General features: G+C 42.0%; 1 protein-coding gene across 19 annotated transcripts in view; it reads right to left on the reverse strand.

The window, feature by feature from the left end:
• The window catches only part of ANKS1B (ankyrin repeat and sterile alpha motif domain containing 1B), a 1,131,483-nt gene that overhangs the window by 15,048 nt on the left and 1,096,727 nt on the right, over positions 1 to 19,708 (reverse strand). For all 19 annotated transcript variants that reach the window (XM_082349568.1, XM_082349580.1, XM_082349581.1 and 16 more), the window contains one exon: positions 15,317 to 15,454. In XM_082349568.1, coding sequence (XP_082205694.1) covers positions 15,317 to 15,454 — 138 coding nt within the window. The remainder of the gene's footprint in view (positions 1 to 15,316; positions 15,455 to 19,708) is intronic.

A 19,708-nucleotide genomic window follows, 5' to 3' on the forward strand; every position in this document is an offset into this window, starting at 1 on the left:
CAGTATGGAGGTTCCTTAAAAAGCTAAAAATAGAACTACCATATGACCCAGCAATCCCACTACTGGGCATATACCCTGAGAAAACCATAATTCAAAAAGAGTCATGTACCACAACGTTCATTGCAGCACTATTTACGATAGCCAGGACATAGAACCAACCTAAATGTCCATTGACAGATGAATGGATAAAGAAGATGTGGCACATATATACAACGGAATATTACTCAGCCATAAAAAGAAATTGAGTTATTTGTAGTGAGGTGGATGGACCTAAAGTCTGTCATACAGAGTGAAGTAAGTCAGAAAGAGAAAAGCAAATATCGTATGCTAACGCGTATATATGCAATCTAAAAAAAAAAAAGGTACTGATGAACCTAGTTGCAGGGCAGGAATAAAGATGTAGACATAGAGAATGGACTTGAGGACACGGGGTGGGAGGGGGAAGCTGTGGTGAAGTGAGAGTAGCATTGACACATATACACTACCGATTGTAAAATAGTTAGCTAGTAGAAAGCAGTAGCATAGAACAGGGAGATCAGCTCAGTGCTTTGCAATGACCTAGAGGGTTGGGATAGGGAGGATGGGAGGGAGGTTCAAGAGGGAGGGGATATGGGGGCATATGGCTGATTCACTTTGGTATACAACAGAAACTAGCCCAGTATTGTGAAGCAATTATACTCCAATAAAGATCTATTGAAAACAAAATAAATGATGGAAAAAAAAAGACTTCGGCAGACCTAAATAGACATTTCTCTAAAGAATACATACAGATGGCCAGTAGGCACGTGAAAAGATGCTCAACATCACTAATTATTAGAGAAATGCAAATCAAAACTACCATGAGGTTACCACCTCAAACTGGTCAGAATTGCTATCATTAAAAGTCTACAAAGAATAAATGCTGCAGAGGGTGTGGGGAAAAGGGAACCCTCCTACACCGTTGGTGAGAATGTAAATTGGTGCAGCCGCTATGGAAAACAGTACGGAGGTTCCTTAAAAAACTAAAAACAGAGTTACTATGTGATCCAGCAATCTCACTGCTGGGCATATATCTGGAGAAAACTCTAATTTGAAAAGATACATGCACCCCAATGTTCATAGCAGCACTATTTTCAATGGCCAAGACATGGAAGCAACCTAAATGTCCATCAATAGATGAAAGGATAAAGAAAATGTGGTGTTTATATATACAATGGAATACTACTCAGCCATAAAAAAGAATGAAATAATTCCATCTGCAGCAACATGGATGGACCTAGAGCTTATCATACTATGTGAAGTCAGAGAAAGACAAATACCATATGATATCACTTATATGTGGAATCTAAAATATGATACAAATGAACTTATTTACAAAACAGAAACAGACTCACAGACAAAGAAAACAAACTTATGGTCACCAAAAGGGAAAGGAGGGGGAGGGATAAATTAGGAATTTGGGATTAACAGATACACACTACTATATATAAAACAGATAAACAACAAGGACCTACTGTATAGCACAGGGAACTATACTGAATATCTTGTAATAAACTATAATGAAAAAAATATGTATAACTGAATCACTTTGCTGTACACCAGAAACTAACACAACATTGTAAATCAACTATACCTCAATAAAAAAAAATAGAAAACTTCTGCAAACTGCTAAAAAAAAAAAAAACCAACTTAAAAACATTAAATACAGAAGCTCCTGGGTGCTGGATGCATCTTGGCTGCGGTGAGGGTCTCATGCCTGGACCAGTCTCCAGGCAGAGGGTGTTCTTTATGATTTGACGTGAACCCTTAGCACAGGGATTCTCAGCTGGTGGCCCTGCCCCTCCCATGACGAGGGGTGATGTGAGGGAGGAAAGGCAACACTCCCTCTCCAATGGAGGCTCTTTAGGGTGGAGGCAGGGAACCCCAATTCAATGAGGGCACATTACAATCTCCAAAGCCCTTCCCTTCTCCCCCTGGGATTTTGATCTGTGGATTAAGAATTGCTACATTAGAGGTATCTGCAGGACGATCATATTTTAAGGATAGATTCTAAATGTGATCCAGGGATGCAAACTTGTTTTTCTATGCAAACTAGATTGATCTGTAGGCCAGCCTGTATTTACTGTGAGCTTCTTGAGGCAGTCAGGATTGGCAGTTGAACATCAATCACCACGGATATTTACTGAGCTACTTCCTTGTGTCAGGGGCTGAGTCCCTAGTGCCTGGCTTCTAACAGATGTCCAGGAATTGCTCCCTGAATGATGTCAGGGAGAGGGGGTTCATGATGAGACAAAGAGGTGTCCCCCATTGTCCTCCTGCATCCTAGTCACTGAGGCTGTACCTGGCACACCCATCATTTTGGTATTAGAATAACTGAAGCATAGGCTTTAGGCAATCTGTCCCCTAGGAAAAACTCTGGGCACCCAGGTAATTAATTTATATTAATTGGCACATCATTAGGATTTTTCTGTGTTGGAAACTCCTGGTTTGAAAATCTTTTGGGCTCAAGGGTTCAATGGCATATTTGCAAGAATATTCATCGTAGTTTAAAAATTTCCCCCTAATAGGGAACTGATTAAGTATACTACATAGATCTACACAGTGAGATACTAGGCAGCCATTTAAAATGAAAATGGAGGCATTTAAAAAACTGGTTAAAAGACTCAGTAAAAATTATGTATATGTACATAGATGGTATCTGTCTATGTGCATAGAAAACAGTATATATCAAAACGTTACTAGTGGTTATCACTAAGTGTTAAGACCGTGGACAAATTTTCTCTTCTTTATACTTCTTTGTATGTTTCAAATGACGAATAATTTTACAATCATAAAAAATAATAAGCTTTTGCATTTTGAGCATTAAAAATAAGAGAAAATCTTCTAGCTCAAAATAATCTTATTCTTTATCCATCATCTGCCTTTTCCTTCTTTGGCAGAGAGGGTTGGGAACTGTTTTCCAGGCAAAATCCAGGCCCTGTTTTCTGGTGTTTCCATGGCTCACCCCCATGTACTAGTGGGGCTGGCCATCCATTTGGTCAGTTTTTGTATTGGATGTCAATTCTAGCATCTGCTCAGCTGAATTTTAGAATACTCAGTTCTTCCTTTAACCTGGAAACCTAATGCCTCTACTCCAAGTCCAGAGCAAAGAGTTGACTCTTCTGTCCAATTTCTATCAAACCCAGCTGGAAAATGTTCTATGTGGACATTAGCTTATGGACATGCAGTCAGTCCACCCTTGTAGCCATGCTAGGTTTGATCCCTGCACCAAATTGGACCACCTGTCAACTTGAACCACATTCTACTTCCTCTCATACAGATGATAAAGCAGTGGTAGCAGCAACTACCACATGACATTGTTAACTACACCCCAGAGACCAGCTAAGGGCCTGACGTGGATTATCTAATCCTCACAACCACCTTGTAGAGGAGGAATTATCATCCCCATTTTATGTGTGAGAAACTCATGATTAGTGAGATTGATTAACTTGGCCAAGTTCACACAGCTAGTCAGGGGCAGAGCCAGGATTCAAACCCAGACCTGACTTTAGATAAGACAGTGTTTTGTGCCACTGGGCTGTCCTGCCTTATTGCTTTCATGAGTCTGTTGGTGTTCTGCCTCCACTTTCACTGAAGGACCCTCTGAGGAACCATCTTGTGTTTTGGAGATTCAGCATATGAATGTTGGTGAAGACACCATCACACAATATCCCCTCCTGGAGACCCAGGACAAAAAGTTCTTTCACCATCACATCAAAAAAATCCCAAAAAACCTAGAAGTAAACCTACCTAAGGGGACAAAACACCTGTACTCCGAAAACTGTAAGATGCTGATGAAAGAAATTGAAGATGACACAAAAAGATTGAAAGATATACCATGTTCTTGGATTGGAAGAATCAATATTGTTAAAATGACCATACCTCCCAAAGCAATCTACAGATTCAATGCAATCCCTATCAAATTACCAATGGAATTTTTCACAGAACTGGAAAAAAAATTTTAATTTCTGTGGAAACACCAAACACCCCAAATAGCCAATACAAAAAAAAAAAAAGAGAGAGAAAGAAGAACAGAGCTAGAGGAATCAGGCTCCCTGACTTCAGACTATATGACAAGCTACAGTAATCAAAATAGTATGGTACTGGCACAAAACAGATACATAGGACAATGGAACAGAATAGAGAGTCCAGAAATAAACCCACACACTTGTCAATTAATCTACAACAAGAGGCAAGAATATACAATGGAGAAAGGACAGTCTTTTTTCAATAAGTGGTGCTGGGAAAACTGGACAGCTACATATAAAAGAATGAAATTAGAATATTCTCTAACACCATATACACAAATAAATTCAAAATGGGTTAAAGACCTAAATGTTAAGACCGGTATACTATAAACTCCTAGATACTATAAAATTCCTAGAGGAAGACATGGGCAGAACACTCTTTGACATAAATTGCAGCAATTTTTTTGGGGGGGTCCATCTCCTAGAGTAATGGAAACAAAAGCAAAAGTAACAAATGGGACTAATTAAACTTAAAAGCTTTTGCACAGCACAGGAAACCATAAACAAAACTAAAAGACAACCTACGGAATGGGAGAAAAATTTGCAAACAGTGTGACCGACAAGGGATTAATTCCAAAATATGCAAACAGCTCATACAGCTCAGTATCAAAAAAACCACAAACAACCCAATCAAAAAATGGGCAGAAGACCTAAACAGACATTTCTCCAAAGAAGACATACAGATGGCGAACAGGCTCATGAAAAGATGTTCAACATTGCTAATTATTAGAGAAATGCAAATCAAAACTACAACGAGGTACCACCTCACACCAGTCAGAATGGCCATCAACAAAAAGTCTACAAATAATACATGCTGGAGAGGGTGTGGAGAAAAAGGAACCCTTCTACACTGTTGGTGGGAATGTAGATTGGTGCAGCCACTATGGAGAACAGTATGGAGGTTCCTTACAAAAACTAAAAATATAGTTACCATATGATCCAGCAATCCCACTCCTGGGCATATATCCGGAAAAGACGAGAACTCTTATTTGAAAAGTTACATGCATCCCAATGTTCATAGCAGCACTATTACAATAGCCAAGACATGGAAGCAAACTAAATGTCCATTGAGAGATGAATGGTTAAAGATGTGGTACATATATACAATGGAATATAACTCAGCCATAAAAAAGAATGAAATAATGCTATTTGCAGCAACATGGATGGACCTGGAAATTATCATACTAAGTGCAATCAGACAGAGAAAGACAAACATCATATGATATCACTTATATGTGGAGTCTAAAAAAATGATACAAATGAACTTATTTACAAAACAGAAATAGACTCACAGACATAGAAAACAAAATTATGGTTACCAAAGGGGGAAGGAGGGACAAGTTAGTAATTTGGGATTAACAGATACACGCTACTATATATAAAATAGATAAACAACAAGGACCTACTATATAGCACAGGGAGCTATATTCAATATCTTGTAATAACCTATAATGGAAAAGAATATGAAAAAGAATAGATATATACGTATATATATATAACTGAATCACTTTGCTGTACACCGGAAACACTGTAAATCAACTATGCTTCAATTAAAAAGAAAAGTTCTTTCAGAATCACTCTCATTGAAGTTTTGTCTTCTGAGAGGATGGGGTATACTCACCCAAGAAATATCAAGCATATAATGACTGTGTTTTCCTACTTGCCTTGACCTCCAGGAAGCTCAGAGCCAAATCTGTGGCTCAGTTCTAGTAACTATGTAGAATTCTGTGGTTTGCAGGTTGATGTTAAAACTTTCCCCTGGGTCTTGATCTTCCTTTTAGTGTGTATTTTCCCTACTTCAGATCCATGTGTATCTATCTATATTTTCAGATTTAACATACCTATTCATGTAGGCTGCCTTAAGTCCTTTATGGAAGGAGGCATAGTATAAATGGTGGTTGTTTGTTCACTTAAACATTTATTCGACAGCTTATTTTGTTTAACCCATTACTGAAAAAATGGCTGACAAGGTACATCAGACACGAGTCTCACATCATCTGGTGAAAGTGACAAAAAAGGAAGTGTGCTGAGGAGAGAGAGGACACCACAGGGAGAGAGGCCGTGCTGGCTTAGGCTGGGAGGCTGCTGTTTACAAGTGGACCATTCTGATCTGTCTGCAGGCACTTTCCATTAGCAATAAAAAAAACCAAAAAACCAAAAAAAACACCACATTTTAGTGACTAAAATTGAAGGAACAAATAATTGTATTCCATAGTCTCAGAAAGCTACAGGACCTGAATATCCTTTGGCTCCTGGGGGCCAGCAGAAGCAATTCCTGAGGTCGGCAGAGGCTATCCGCACCTGAAGAGGGTGCAAACAGACATTCAAGGGAAAAAGGGCTGTATCTGTGCAAAGAAGCCTGGGGTGTTAAGAGGAGCCTCAGAGGTCTACTACACCAGTGTCAGTGAGTAAAGACCACGCCTGGATCACCTGCATGGGCTACGTCTGCCCTGGGCTGCCTGCCTCTGTACCTATCACTGCCACTGAGGAGATGGCACTGAGAGGGGGTCTGGTCCCGGTGACCTTTAGGTCCCTCTCCACCTGGGAGCTCCAGGGTTCTCTGATTAGATGCTGTTGTCTGTCTTTTACCCAACCAACAACGGCTCCAGTTTAGAGATGTATGTACAGCTGATGCCATGTTAAATAGTAGCACATTCCCCAAAGGCTGGACTGCAGGTCTCAACAATCCACCAGCCAGTGCACAGAGGTGCAGTGACCACGGGGCTGGCTTCTACCACAGGGGATGTCCTCACAGCAACGCTCACCCCAAAACTATTCTAAATGGCCAAGTATTTTGTCTATTATTAAATGGCTTTTATTCTTAACAATATGCCCGTTCCCCACCTCTCCGTTTGCCTGGTGAGTTACTGCTCAACCTTGAAGATGCACCTGGGGCATTACGTCTTCCAGGAGCCTGCTCTGAATCCCCTTCCCCGACACCCCAGGCTGCGCCAGGTGCCCTCCCTCAGGTGGGCACAGCTCCACTGACTGTAAAGAATTTATTAGGATTTTCTCTTTACAGGTCCAAATCCCCCAGCCGGCTGAGCTCCTTGAGGGCTCTCCTCTCATTTGACTGCGTCTCTAGGGCTTAGGACATATCAGGTGCTCAATAAATGTTGGAGGAACTGAAAAAAGGACGCTGCCCGGTAGGTCCCTAAGATAAGAGGACTTGCACCCCAAGGGTAAGATATGGGTGCCTGTGGATGGCCACAGCGCATTCTTCCCTTCTATCTTCTCTCCACAGGTAGATCCTGGCTGAACAAATGCTGAACCAGTGCAGGGCACGCCCTTTGGGCCTAAAGATAAAGGAAAGTGTTTTCAATACGGGTCTATGGTGGGGCCTCCAGAAAGAAGCCACATTTCTCCTCTGGCTGTATTTTGCTTGTACATCTTGTTTTTTAAGAGGCAGGGTAGGTTTCATCTACCACTTGCTTCACCCACGTCTTGAGGCAAAAATAACTGAGAATATTCTGGCCATATTCACAGAATTCATTGACATTCCTTAGCTCTACCTACTTAGTTCTCTCAAGTACAAGTCAGAGATTAAGTCTTGATAGATTATATTTATAGAAACAAATACTGCCCAATCACAGGTCTTCAGCATTTAGAAATAAATATTAGGCATTCTGCTAAGATGCCTATCTAGTCCAGGGCTGACACAGCAACTGGATAAAATGCAGATAGTTTCTTTAGGGCTAATTCCAGCTAACTAAAAGAATCATGAAATTAATATTTCTCTCTAAATATAACAGGGGTACATGTAGAAATTTTTGAAAATATGTAAAGAAGAAAATTAAAAATCACCTGCAGAATTCTACTGCTGGGATATAGCCACTGCTACATTTTGGTTTCTTTTCCTTTTACATTTGTATATATCCACAAATACTTTTATAAGCTATATGAATATTTATGTGAATTTAAAAACAAAATTAGAATGATATTTAAGTGCAGTTTCATGAGTTGCTTTTTCATGCAACATTAAATCATGAATGGTTTTTGCGTGCCATTAAATGGTCTTCAAAAACCAGATTTTTAAAGGTGGCAGAGCATTTCACTGCATCTGCTAAGGTTTCACGTCATGCCTCATCCCAAGTACATGAGTGCCATCAGCTCAGTGAAAGACTAAGAAAGGCTTTCTTATAAAGTTCCAGGTTCTCTGTAGCAATCACGTACTCACGCCTGGTGGTCGCCTGTCCACATGGAACCACAGTCTACAGTGCCGGGACAGCAGACCTCTCACACCCATGCTGGAGGGGCTGGCCTGCCAGGGCAGAAGGGGAACACAATCCATCTTTGTCCTGTTACTTGGCAGGGACTTGGGGAAAGGGTGTGCAGAAGAGAGACTTGCTGGATTTCAACTCCTCGCCATTCTTCAAAAGTAAAAGCTCCTAGCGGAAGCTACGGTAAACCCTTCGCCAACTTGTGATGCCTCCAAAGGGGCATTTATCAAATTCAAGACCCTTCTTACCTACCAAATTTTAACCCTTGTTGAAAATCTTTCTCAAATGGACAAGACAGTTGATAAAAATGACTTGTTCTCTGCTTATGGCAGATGACTAATGCCTCACCTCATCTTTCCAAAGTGCATGAATGAATTGTCAGGCCTCCAAGATGCCCACATGTTCATACAAACTCAACGTTCAGCTTCCAGCCCCTGTGCCCCTCCTCTGGGAGCCCTCCCCCTGCTGGGGCCAGCAAAACTGCAGGAGAGCACGGGCAGGATTTTACTGCAACCATTCGTTATGTCCCTGCTTCTCCCTCTGAACTCGGACATCCTGGAGAGCAGCGCGGTGTGCCTGCCTCATGGCAGGCACTCAATAAATGCAGAAATGTATTTGATACAGACTTGGACTCTTCCCCTCAGGTGTGGGATACCGCCGCAGCAAACGTATGTTGTAAACCGAAAACTGGGACATAAATCCTCCCACAGGTCTGACGAGAAAGAACATAACCACCCCCGTAACCGCTGTTGCTGCTCTCCTGCCCTTAGAAGCTAAGACTGACTGAACACCACGTGCTGGACATGGACGTGTGTCATCTCACTTAATCCTTACGGTAGCCCTAGGCAGCGGGTACTGCTGTTATCTCTATTTTACAGATGAGGAAACTGAGGATTACAGGCATTCTTGCCCAAACTATGAAACTAAGAAGTGCCGACCTGGGATTCAAAACCAGGCTGATTCTAAAGGCGTCACCCCTAGACATGACATTTGATTTTCAGTTCTTTGGGAGGGGGCTATAATGAATATGTGTACGAATGCTGCAAAACAACCTGTGGAAAAAAATCAGAATGACTACTTTCTAACTTCATAGAAAATGGGATTGATTTAAAGCCCTGATAACATCCATCTGCCTCACCCCTCAAAAAAATAGGGATGAAAGAAAAAAAGAGTGACTATTATTCTCTTAATATTCACCCATCTTTGGCTTTATGGCTTAGTTAATTCTCAACGATTTATGCCAATGGAGAGGAAGTATGGATAAATGTAACCCAGCAGTGTATTTTTTTTGGGCGGGGGAGGACGTGGTATATAACGGCCATAGGACTGGGAGTGCTGCCGTGGTTTTTTTTTTTTTTTTTTTTTTTTTAATTTTTATTTATTTGGCTGCACTGGGTCTTAGTTGCAGCATACGGGATCTAGTTCCCAGACCAGGGATCGAACCCAGGCTCCCTGAATTGGGAGCTCAGAGTCTTAACTACTGGACCACCAGCGAAGTGCCATTTTTATTCAATCACTCCTGCCACTGACTTGATGAGTTTCAGGTGCTGCAAGGGGCCAGGGAAAGGCTTCTACTTAAGTGTAGGTTGCTACTTTGTACGTGGGAGACTAGCCAGGGAAAGTGTTACAGTCCCATCTTAAGGGCTCTATGCACTTTAGCATTTTCTTACATTGCCATTTATTTTCATAGTATCATAGTCCAACAGGTTGAGGGCCATTTTCAGGTGGAGAAAATGAGAAACAGAATGAAAGAGACCACCTAGCTCCACATACAGTATTAATTTCATTGTCAGAGGTCAACTAACATCAATGATAACAGAAGTTCTTTTGCACTTGTAAATTCCCACTCTGTGGGACAATCTCTGCAACATAAGCCATAAGTACTTTCCGTTCAGAACACCACGCTACTCCACGAAAAGAATCTCTGAGTTTAAGAAAGGGAGAAATGGGTGAAAGTGGTCAAAAGGCACAAACTTCCAGTTATAAGATAAATAAGTCCCAGGGATGCAATGTACAGCATGGTGACTATAGTTAACAGTACCGTACAGGCATACCTCGTTTTATTGCACTTTGAAGATATCGCTATTTTAAAAAATTGAAGGCTTGTGGCACCCTGCATTGAGCAAGTCTACTGACTCCATTTTTCTGATAGCATTTACTCATTTTGTGTTTCTGTGTCCCATTTTGGTAATTCTGGCAAGATTTCAAACTTTTTCATTATGATTATATTTCTTACGGTAAACGGTGATCAGATCTTCGATGTCACCATTACAAACAGATTATGACTCGCTGAAGGCTCAGATGATGGTTAGCAGTTTTTAGCAATAAAGCATTTTTAAATTAAGGCATGTACATTGCTTTTTTAGACATGATGGTATTGCACACATAACAGGCTACAGTACAGTGTACACATAATTTTTATATGCACTGGGAAACCAAAAAATTCATGTGACTTGCTTTATTGTGATATACGATTCATTGCAGTAGTCTGGAACAGAACCTGCCGTATCTCTCAGGTATGCCTGTATTGTACATTTGAAAGTTGCTGACAGAGTAGATCTTAAAGTTCTTATCACACACACACACACACACACACACACACAATGTGTAACTATGTGAGGTGACGGATGTTAACTTGTGCTGATCATTTTGCAGCGCATACATATATCAAATCCTTATGCGGTACATCTAAAACGAATACAGTGTTATATGTCGATTTTATCTCAATAAAACTGGAGAAGAATAAAGGGCTCAGGAATCTCACTTTCATTAAACTGATCATGACAGAGTGGTTGACTCTGGTGTTCTTCTTCCCCTGCGCTTAGGTTTGCTGGTACCTAGTGATGGAGAAGGACTATAAAATGCTGTCCCCCTGCTGACCACGGTTTCCTGCATTTTGTCATCTCTGTTTCTCCAGTTTAGATCCTTTCACGGCCCACATTCAGCCAAGAAAGCACAGGAAAGAGGGAGCCTCGTCTCCCCCACGCACCGCCCACCGGCATCAAGACTTTGACATTCTCTACACATTCCACAACCAGTCTAAGCCGTATACACTGAAGGTGACAGAATTTGGGAGTTGCAAGTAAGAGAAAACTGAGCATGGCTAAAAATATCAAAGACTGCAAACATGTTCTTTATAGAGAAGTGAGAGTTAGCCAGGGTTTAGCGGCAGTCATGGCTTTTAATGCTATTTAAACAAAATAAACCTTTCATATTTTAGAACTAGTGAATGAGGTCCCTCCCAGATTTTTAAAATAAATCTGACAGTCCCACAGAGAATGCATCAAAATCTTTCTAATCTACCTATCTCCATTCTATGTCCTAGAAATCTAGACTGAGTGAATAATACATAGAAGATGATAGTTGCCAAATGATCTTGGTTATATCTATCTCTTTCCTATGGTGGCCTTTTAAGGATGATCACTGCAGCCTTGGGCTCTGGTGGCCGCTGAAATACCCATTCTCCCTCTTGTCATCTCAGCGGCATGGATTTCCCCTTCATTCATTTGAGATAAGAGTGGAGAAGAGAGAAGCTGAATCCGTTGTTTTAAGCCTTATAACTCCTGGTCTTGTAACACATTCTTTTTTCCTACACAGCCCTACTCTCTTCCCCCAAGTTTTCACTGCCTGGAAGGTGGAGGCTGGGCAGCCTCTTGTTCTGTAGTGGATGAGATGTGTCCCACTGGGGAGGTGACTAGAAATCAGCTGCCACCAGCTGATTCTAGACTAGTGAGTCTAGAATGCAGAGTAGGTCTGGAGCACGCCGGTAGGTACATACTGGCTTTTCTTGGGAACGCTAATTCCTTTTCTGCTCTAGTCTTTTAAAATTTTCATCTACCTGTCATTAAAAACTGAAAATATCACAAGCTGAATTTAGCATAGATTCTAAGTCATGGAAACAAGCTTAGAGAAGATAAAGCGTAACATTTCCTGAAGTGTGTTCTGCAGCACGCCACCTCCGTGAGAAGCTCTCCCCAAAAGAGGCTACCACGGCCAAATGAACTTGGGAAACCAGGGTCACTCCACCCCCTCCCGGTGTCTGAGCCTATTAAGGGCTCTGCAAGGTCCCAGAGTAAAGGAACTATGTTAAATTCACATGCTCCCTTCCAAGACCACAGGATTTCTATGGGAAAAATGCTCTGAATTTCAAATCCAACTCTCAGTAAACTGGAAACCTCCTAGATATCACTGGGTTTTCTTGGTGATAAGAAATATTCATAAAAACTTCTTGCGACCCATAAAAGATCTACAAGGTCAAAGTAGCAATAACTGCAATTAAAAATGTACATGTACTCATACACATCAGCTGAAAGACTACATGTATACTTAAGGTATTCTTTTCTTTTCTTTTGCCATTTGGGCAGCCTGGGGAACTGATTCATACCAAAAGAATTTTAAGGCTTCAAGACTGGACTGAATATTGAACTGCCCTACATAAAGATACAAAATCCATGCTCAAAGAGGTTTTTTTTAGTGCAAGCAAAGCTTGGTGCATCTCAAAATTGCTCGAAGGCCCACGTCAAGGCTGGTGGCCTTTGTTACTATTTTTGAAGTTAGACAAACTGTTCACCTAGAGAGGATTAAAATGGTTGATTTGTGGTGTAAGATGCAAATCCTCTGGAGCTGAAACCAGACTCCTAACCTAGTGAATGTCTACATTAAATCAAACATACGGATGAAAAGACAAAAGGTGAAGCAATTCTCCACTCGTTTTCCAAATGTATCAGGAACATCATGTTGATCTTAAAACTAAACAGTTGACTATTTTTTCCCCACATTTCACTTCTGTATTCTGGCGTCACATATACACACACTAAAAAACTCAAGAGGCCAGATGGCCCACGGGTATCATTTTTAGCTTATTGTTCAATAGAGAACCATGTTTTGGATACTCTTATGAAGGCAAATTATATATTACTCTAAAACCAATTTAGAAAGAAATGCTGCAATACCCAAGGGAAGGGTGGAATTCATCCTGACAATACTGGAATACTAATGTTGACATTCAATGACAACACTATATAGATGCAATATACCAATAGAAGGCCTACAGAGTCTATGCTTTCTTTCTATTGTTTCTATTTTATTTATTTTTTTCTTCTATTTTTTTCAATTCTTTCACAAGGGCAGTGGGAAAACTTCGGACCATAAGTACACTTCTAGAAAATCTATCTTATGTCTTTTAGCAGAAAAAGTCCAGGCTGTGAACTGTGAGGTCAGCAGGCAAGGAGAGAGAAGAGGTGGTGCGGGGGAAGCTAACAATGAACACGCATTATTTATGAACGCTCTACAAACGTTCCTTCATTTCAATCCCAAAGAAAACCTGTAAGGTACAATCCCTGTGCCTGTTTTATAGACAAAGGAAATCAGGACTCAGAAAAGTCCTGCAACTCGTCTACGACCCGGGAGCAGGCAGCGAGTTGGGATGTGAACCCTGAGCAGCCTGCTCTATGACACCAAGGCAAATCCCAAAGGAAGGTGTATCACGCAAACCAAGATGTATGTGGATAGAATGGAACTTCACTGTTTTAAGAAACAATTGTGGGACTTCCCTGGTGGTGCAGTGGTTGGGACTCCGAGCTCCCAATGCAGGGGGCCCGAGTCTGATCCCTGGTCAGGGAACTAGATCCCACATGCATGCTGCAACTAAGAAGCCTGCACGCCGCAACTAAGGAGCCCACCTGCCACAACTAAGACCTGGTGCAACCAAATAAATAAATATTTTTTAAAAATGCTAAAAAAAGAAACAATTGTTTTTCACAAGAATGGCAAGTTATGTCTACGGCACCAGAAACCTAATGCTGACATGGCTTTAATCAACACTGTTGATCCCATGCAAACAAACGCATCCAGAGATATCTAGAGCAGCCTTTGAGGGCTTGGCTTTGCGGTCCTTACTGTTAACACAGACCACCTGTATATTATTCTCCTCATGCCTCTTAAAATAGAAAAAAAAATTAAAGGCACATAGCATTCTTTCCTGTTTTCAATCTTCAAAACTTGAAAGGGATGGGCCACATGCAGCCCGATACAACGTTCTGGGCATGAGCCTAACATCCCTTAGGATGGGGTAAATTCTGGGTTACTGCGGTCCTTGGTCCATGGGAGTTTGTCAGAACTAAAAATGATTGCTTCAAGCAGTCTTACCCATGACACTGAACTGTGGGCTGGCCTCTCAAGAATATATTATACTGCAATTTCTGTGTAATTCTTTAAACATGTGTATTTCAAAACTTGAGCAGAGCAGAACTGTCAAATTAAAGTGACATTTTAGAATTCTTCTGATTACAAATTATTTCATGGTTGTAGCTGTCTCTGTTCTGTCTGCTTCAAATTTAGAATGCCCAATGTACTACAATAGTTATCCTCAAGCAATTTGTACCATCTTGAAGGTATAAGAAGGAATACTTGTTATTTTCTAGAATTGCTTCCATTTTCCAAGTTTGTAATATATGGGCTAGTTTTTAGACTTAATGACAAATAGGACTATAGGTAGTGTAACACCATAAGGAGTCATTACAAGACTAACTTCTGAATATGGGCCATATTCAAATGGACCAAACCTTGCTGTTCCCAATTATTATTTATAAATGTCTAATTTAACTACTATTCAATATAGAAAACCACAAATGTTGTATGAGGCACTGAAATTTATTTTTACTCCAAACAAACCTAGACTATCATGCCCTACTACTTAGAAATGGCTACCAAAGAAACCAACAGACATATAGCAAAGGAACAGAAAGGCTGGAAGACATTTACTATATTTTGGTACCAGAGAAAGAAAGGAACTCGTCTGATATGAAAAGTGAGGTTAGTCACTGAGCAATGACGGTTCAGATACTGGATAGAAGTGGAGTTCTAAATTTAATGAATGAAAGAAAAATATAGAAAAAACTCAGAAAAGCTGAGTCTGCAAAATACCTTACACCAGGTATACCTTAAAACTTGGTAAACAAGCCAAGCATCTAAATTGCAAGCTGGGCTTTCAATAAAGTCCAGGTATATTCAGGGAAATATTTAGTCTGTCCAAAGAGGGTAGTTACTCACCACATCGAAGGCAGTAAACACGTGACAGTAGTGGTGATTGGACTTCAAATCTTTTGTGATATAAGCGAATGTTGAGAGGTCTTCTGGGTCCTGGGCAGCACAGGAGATATTACGAATTTCATGTTCGGCAATTATGTTCTGGAAGAAATGACACAAACGACCGTTGTTTTCCTCTGCAAACCAGCATATATTAGAACCAAGGCAAATGATCTGGGAAGCAGTTGCTTTCCCTCGTCCTAGAATGTTCTAGAGTAGCAACATTCAAAGTGATTCAACACACTATCCGTGGGCAAAGGTACACCAGGTCTGGAAGGAATGCTTTCGTTTAATTAAAAACAACCTAAAATAGTCCTGTCCTGGAGCAGCAGTTCTCACATGGTGCTGTGTGCAGAAGCAGTCTGGGTGGCAGACACTTTAAAAAAAAATAGTAACTACTAAGCATTTTACTGTTTCCATTTTCCATGTAGAGTCAGCGCTGCCTCCTGCTAACTCTGTCTGGAAAGGATCACCTGCCATGTTGTTCTGCCTGCCGGGAGGCTGATCCCTCACCGTCTTTTACCTGTTGTCTTGTGCCTGGCCCCTAGCTCCCCAGAGACAAGGCAGGCAGGCGAGGGCGCGTCAAGGCGTTCTCTCATGAAGACTCCGTGGAGACTAAGGTGTAAGGGTGGGATGAGGGAAACACCACGCTGCACGCTAGATGCAGCGCCCCGCGGATGACAACGCTTTGCTAACTATACCTGCTGTGTATAATTATGAGTGGGTGCTGCGGTTATCCTCATCATCAGCTCACAGGTGGTGAAACCAGTACTCAGACAGTGTAAGTTATGCAGGGCAGGTAGTGGAACTGGGCCTGAAATTATGTTGCAATACCTCTCAGCCCCACCTCTCGCGCACTGGTTTAACATAATTTCATTTTTTCTCTCGGCTAGCACTTTTTCATGCCATCTCCCTGCCAGACCCCTCATCCCAACCTGCCTCTAAGAATAATCGGTGGGAGGTAACTGAGGAAAGGGTTAAGTACCATTATCCCGAAGCACAAAATAACCAAGGAGCATCATCTGGGCTGCAAACCCAGCCAGAAACTTCTTTTGATACACTGATGTATTTCAGAAGCAAAAGATTTCACATAATCATGCAAACATTTCTTAACCTCACAATATCCCATTTATGTTTTTGCAGTTGTCATAGATCTAAAACCCTCAATGCTTTAGTTACCCTAATTGCTTTGTAACTGCACAGTCTTAAATAACCTGAGCGAATATAATGCTCCGTGTATACCCATCAATGCCTAAAAATGCTTACAAAATGCCCTTTCCTGCCAGCGCCCCCAGCAAGTACTTCACACCCCTCACTCTACTGAGCTGTGTGGTTGGTAAGCAATTACAGAATTAACACATAAAAGAAAATTAAATTAAGACATTCTTCACAGTGACCCTGTATGTTGATGCTACATGCAGCGCTGTCAAAAATAACTCAAATTGAAATCAGAATCCCATAAACAAGTAACATCCTATCGCAAGACAGAGTTTCAAAATAGAAGGTCCTGATCCTCTTCTGGCACCCAGATAGCATTTCTTCAAGGAGAAAACTAAATTAGGAACTCGTGAGTCTTAAATTTAAAATTAATGAGATCTGCGTGGTCTTCATAGGTACGACGTTAGCAGGTGCTGAGAGCCTCCACCATCATTTTAATTGGGGGCTGCTATTACTTCGGGAAGTCTGTGGATTTGGTCTCACCTGTCCAGGATCCACTATTACTGAAAATAGAGCATTGGCTCCAACTTTTAACTAAATTGGCATTTTGTGTTCTTGAGATTTTTTTACTAGCATAAGGTTGATCAACTTCTCGGGAAAGTGTTAACAGTGAAAAGTGCCCTGTGATTTTTATTGCACTGAATTCCCTGAATCTTGCCAATTCACAAGATGTCACCCCTGACAATTTTCAATGGTGTGTGACAGCACTGTGGCCCAGGGAAAAATTGTAAAGTAGGTAAAGTGTATCTTTGGAGATCTCTCTTAATCATGAACTGCATGTTTGCGTCCTCCCCAAGTTTGTATCTTGAAATTCTAGCCCCCCAGTGTGATGGTGCTTGGAGGTGGGCCTTTAGGATGTGATTAGGCCATGAGGGTGGAGCTCTTGTGAATGCAATTAGTGCCTTTACAAGATGAGGCAAGAGAGCTAGCTGGCTCTCTCCGCCGTGTGAGGACACAGCAGAAAGATGGCCATTTATGAAGCAGGGAATGGGGGCTCTCATCAGACACTGAATCTGCTGGTGACTTCATCTTGGACTTCCAGCCTCCAAAACTGTGAGAAATAAATATTCATGGTTTAAGCAACCCAGCCTATGGTAATTTACTACAGCACTACGACATTTTTCCTCTTTCTGGATCCTCCCTCCCAATTTTCTGGAAACCGGCCCCCTCTTCTCTAATCTCCAGGAGCCCAGGGCTGTCTTTTAACTCTGAGGCCTGCCCTCCTCTGTGTTGCTCCATGTCCCCAAATCAGCCTCCTCTCCCACTGTTGAAACTTTTATTCCTCTGTTCCCATGGTCTAAACTAGAGGAAAGGCAAGCTAATAAAGATATTCTACAATCAGTTAAGAATAACTCATGTAATTGGCACTCAGTCATCCTAATTGGTACTTAAAAAATTTGCTTTTATATGAATTCATAGCAATGGACTGTGTAGGGAGGTATTTTGAACAGAACTTCCTGATATATCCGTGGTGCTAGAATGTGGTGAGGACCTGGGATCTCACTACTGATGTAACTGAGCAAGGGCCTTCTCAGGACATACCCCTCCCTCATGTCCTCTGCTGTACCTCCTCTCAGAAGTACCCAGATAATAGTATCTCATGCATATTCCCTGAGTTTTTCAGATGCTCCAAAAGGAAGAAATTAACTACTGATGATCATGAGCATGTAGCCCCCAGACCTTCCAGTGCCTAAGGATTGATCACCATCAACCAATCAGAAAACTGTGCACGAGCTGATCACATACCCTGGGAAGCCCCTCCCTCACTTGGCCTTTAAAAATGTTTTGCTGAAACCCTCTGAGGAGTTTGGGGGTTTTTTGGGCATGAGCCACCCATTCTCCTTGCTTGGCCCTGCAATAAACCTTTCTCTGCTCCAAACTCTGACATTCGGTTTGCTTCGCCTCACTGTGCATCGGGCACACAAATTTGCGTTAGGTAACACTGAGACACTGCCATCAGTCTGCACTGCCCACCTCTGCAGAACAGCGAGGCTAGTTCTCTATGTGTACGATGATTCCAAGACTAAGGATACTACAGCTGTAGATGGAATGGAGACTGCACAGTTGTTTCCTCCTGGGAGAAGTCAAGGAAGGATACATTCCACCCTGTCATTAGTGGCTCCTCCATAAATTAAAAGCTGACATCTTCATGAGGTACAGGTGATGTTCCTCAGTTTACAGTGGACGCCTTTATGCGGCTGAGCCTCCATATCTAAGCATGTTCTAAGGAGATGAGGGCTTTTAAAAGGCTCAAGCCAGGACTGGGGTCACCCTGCCGCTTCTTTGGCTAGAAAATTTGGCAGCTCAGTACCCTTCAACAGGGAGAGATTCTTTTTCTTGTCTGTTGCCTTTCCTCATGTAGAGAAATAGCTAAAGAGGTATCTGGCTGGTGGGTGTAGAAGAGACTTGTTTGGTTCAGCCAATTAACAGAGACGGTCTCAGAAGGGGGTGTGATAACGAAGTGATGGAGCCTAGAAACTGGCCTCTCCCTGCTTCCCTCGCTCCTGACTACGACAGGTAGGGCCCTTCTCTGAGTCTCCTCCGCAGGCCAGGCCTTTTCTGAGGGAGACAATGCAGCACCCCTCCAGAGAGCGCCCCCCACAGAGAGGCAGCAGCCCTGGTCGAGGGCGACCTGGAGGAGACCTGCAGAGAGGGTGGTGCAGATGAGAATGGCACACACTCTTAATTTGACTCTGAGCTTTTTAGAAATATGTGCTATAAAAAACAACTGGCACTTGTTTAGGCAAAAGTTCCAAGTTAATCTGTGCCTAAAAAAATAGCATAAGCCCTGTTTGAAGCTGACATTCAAAACAAACAAACTGGGCTTCCCTGGTGGCACAGTGGTTAAGAATCCACCTGACAATGCAGGGGACACGGGTTCGAGCCCTGGTCCGGGAAGATCCCACATGCCTCGGAGCAACTAAGCCCGTGCGCCACAACTACTGAGCCTGTGCTCTAGAGCCCACGAGCCACAACTACTGAGCCCACATGCCACAACTACTGGAGCCCGCGCACCTAGAGCTCGTGCTCCACAACAAAGAGAAGCCACTGCAATGAGAGGCCCACGCACCGCAACGAAGAGTAGCCCCCGCTCGCCGCAACTAGAGAAAGCCCGCGCGCAGCAATGAAGACCCAACA

Source organism: Balaenoptera borealis (genome assembly GCF_965194805.1).
Source record: "Balaenoptera borealis genome assembly, chromosome: 13".
Taxonomy (NCBI): Eukaryota; Metazoa; Chordata; class Mammalia; order Artiodactyla; family Balaenopteridae; genus Balaenoptera; species Balaenoptera borealis.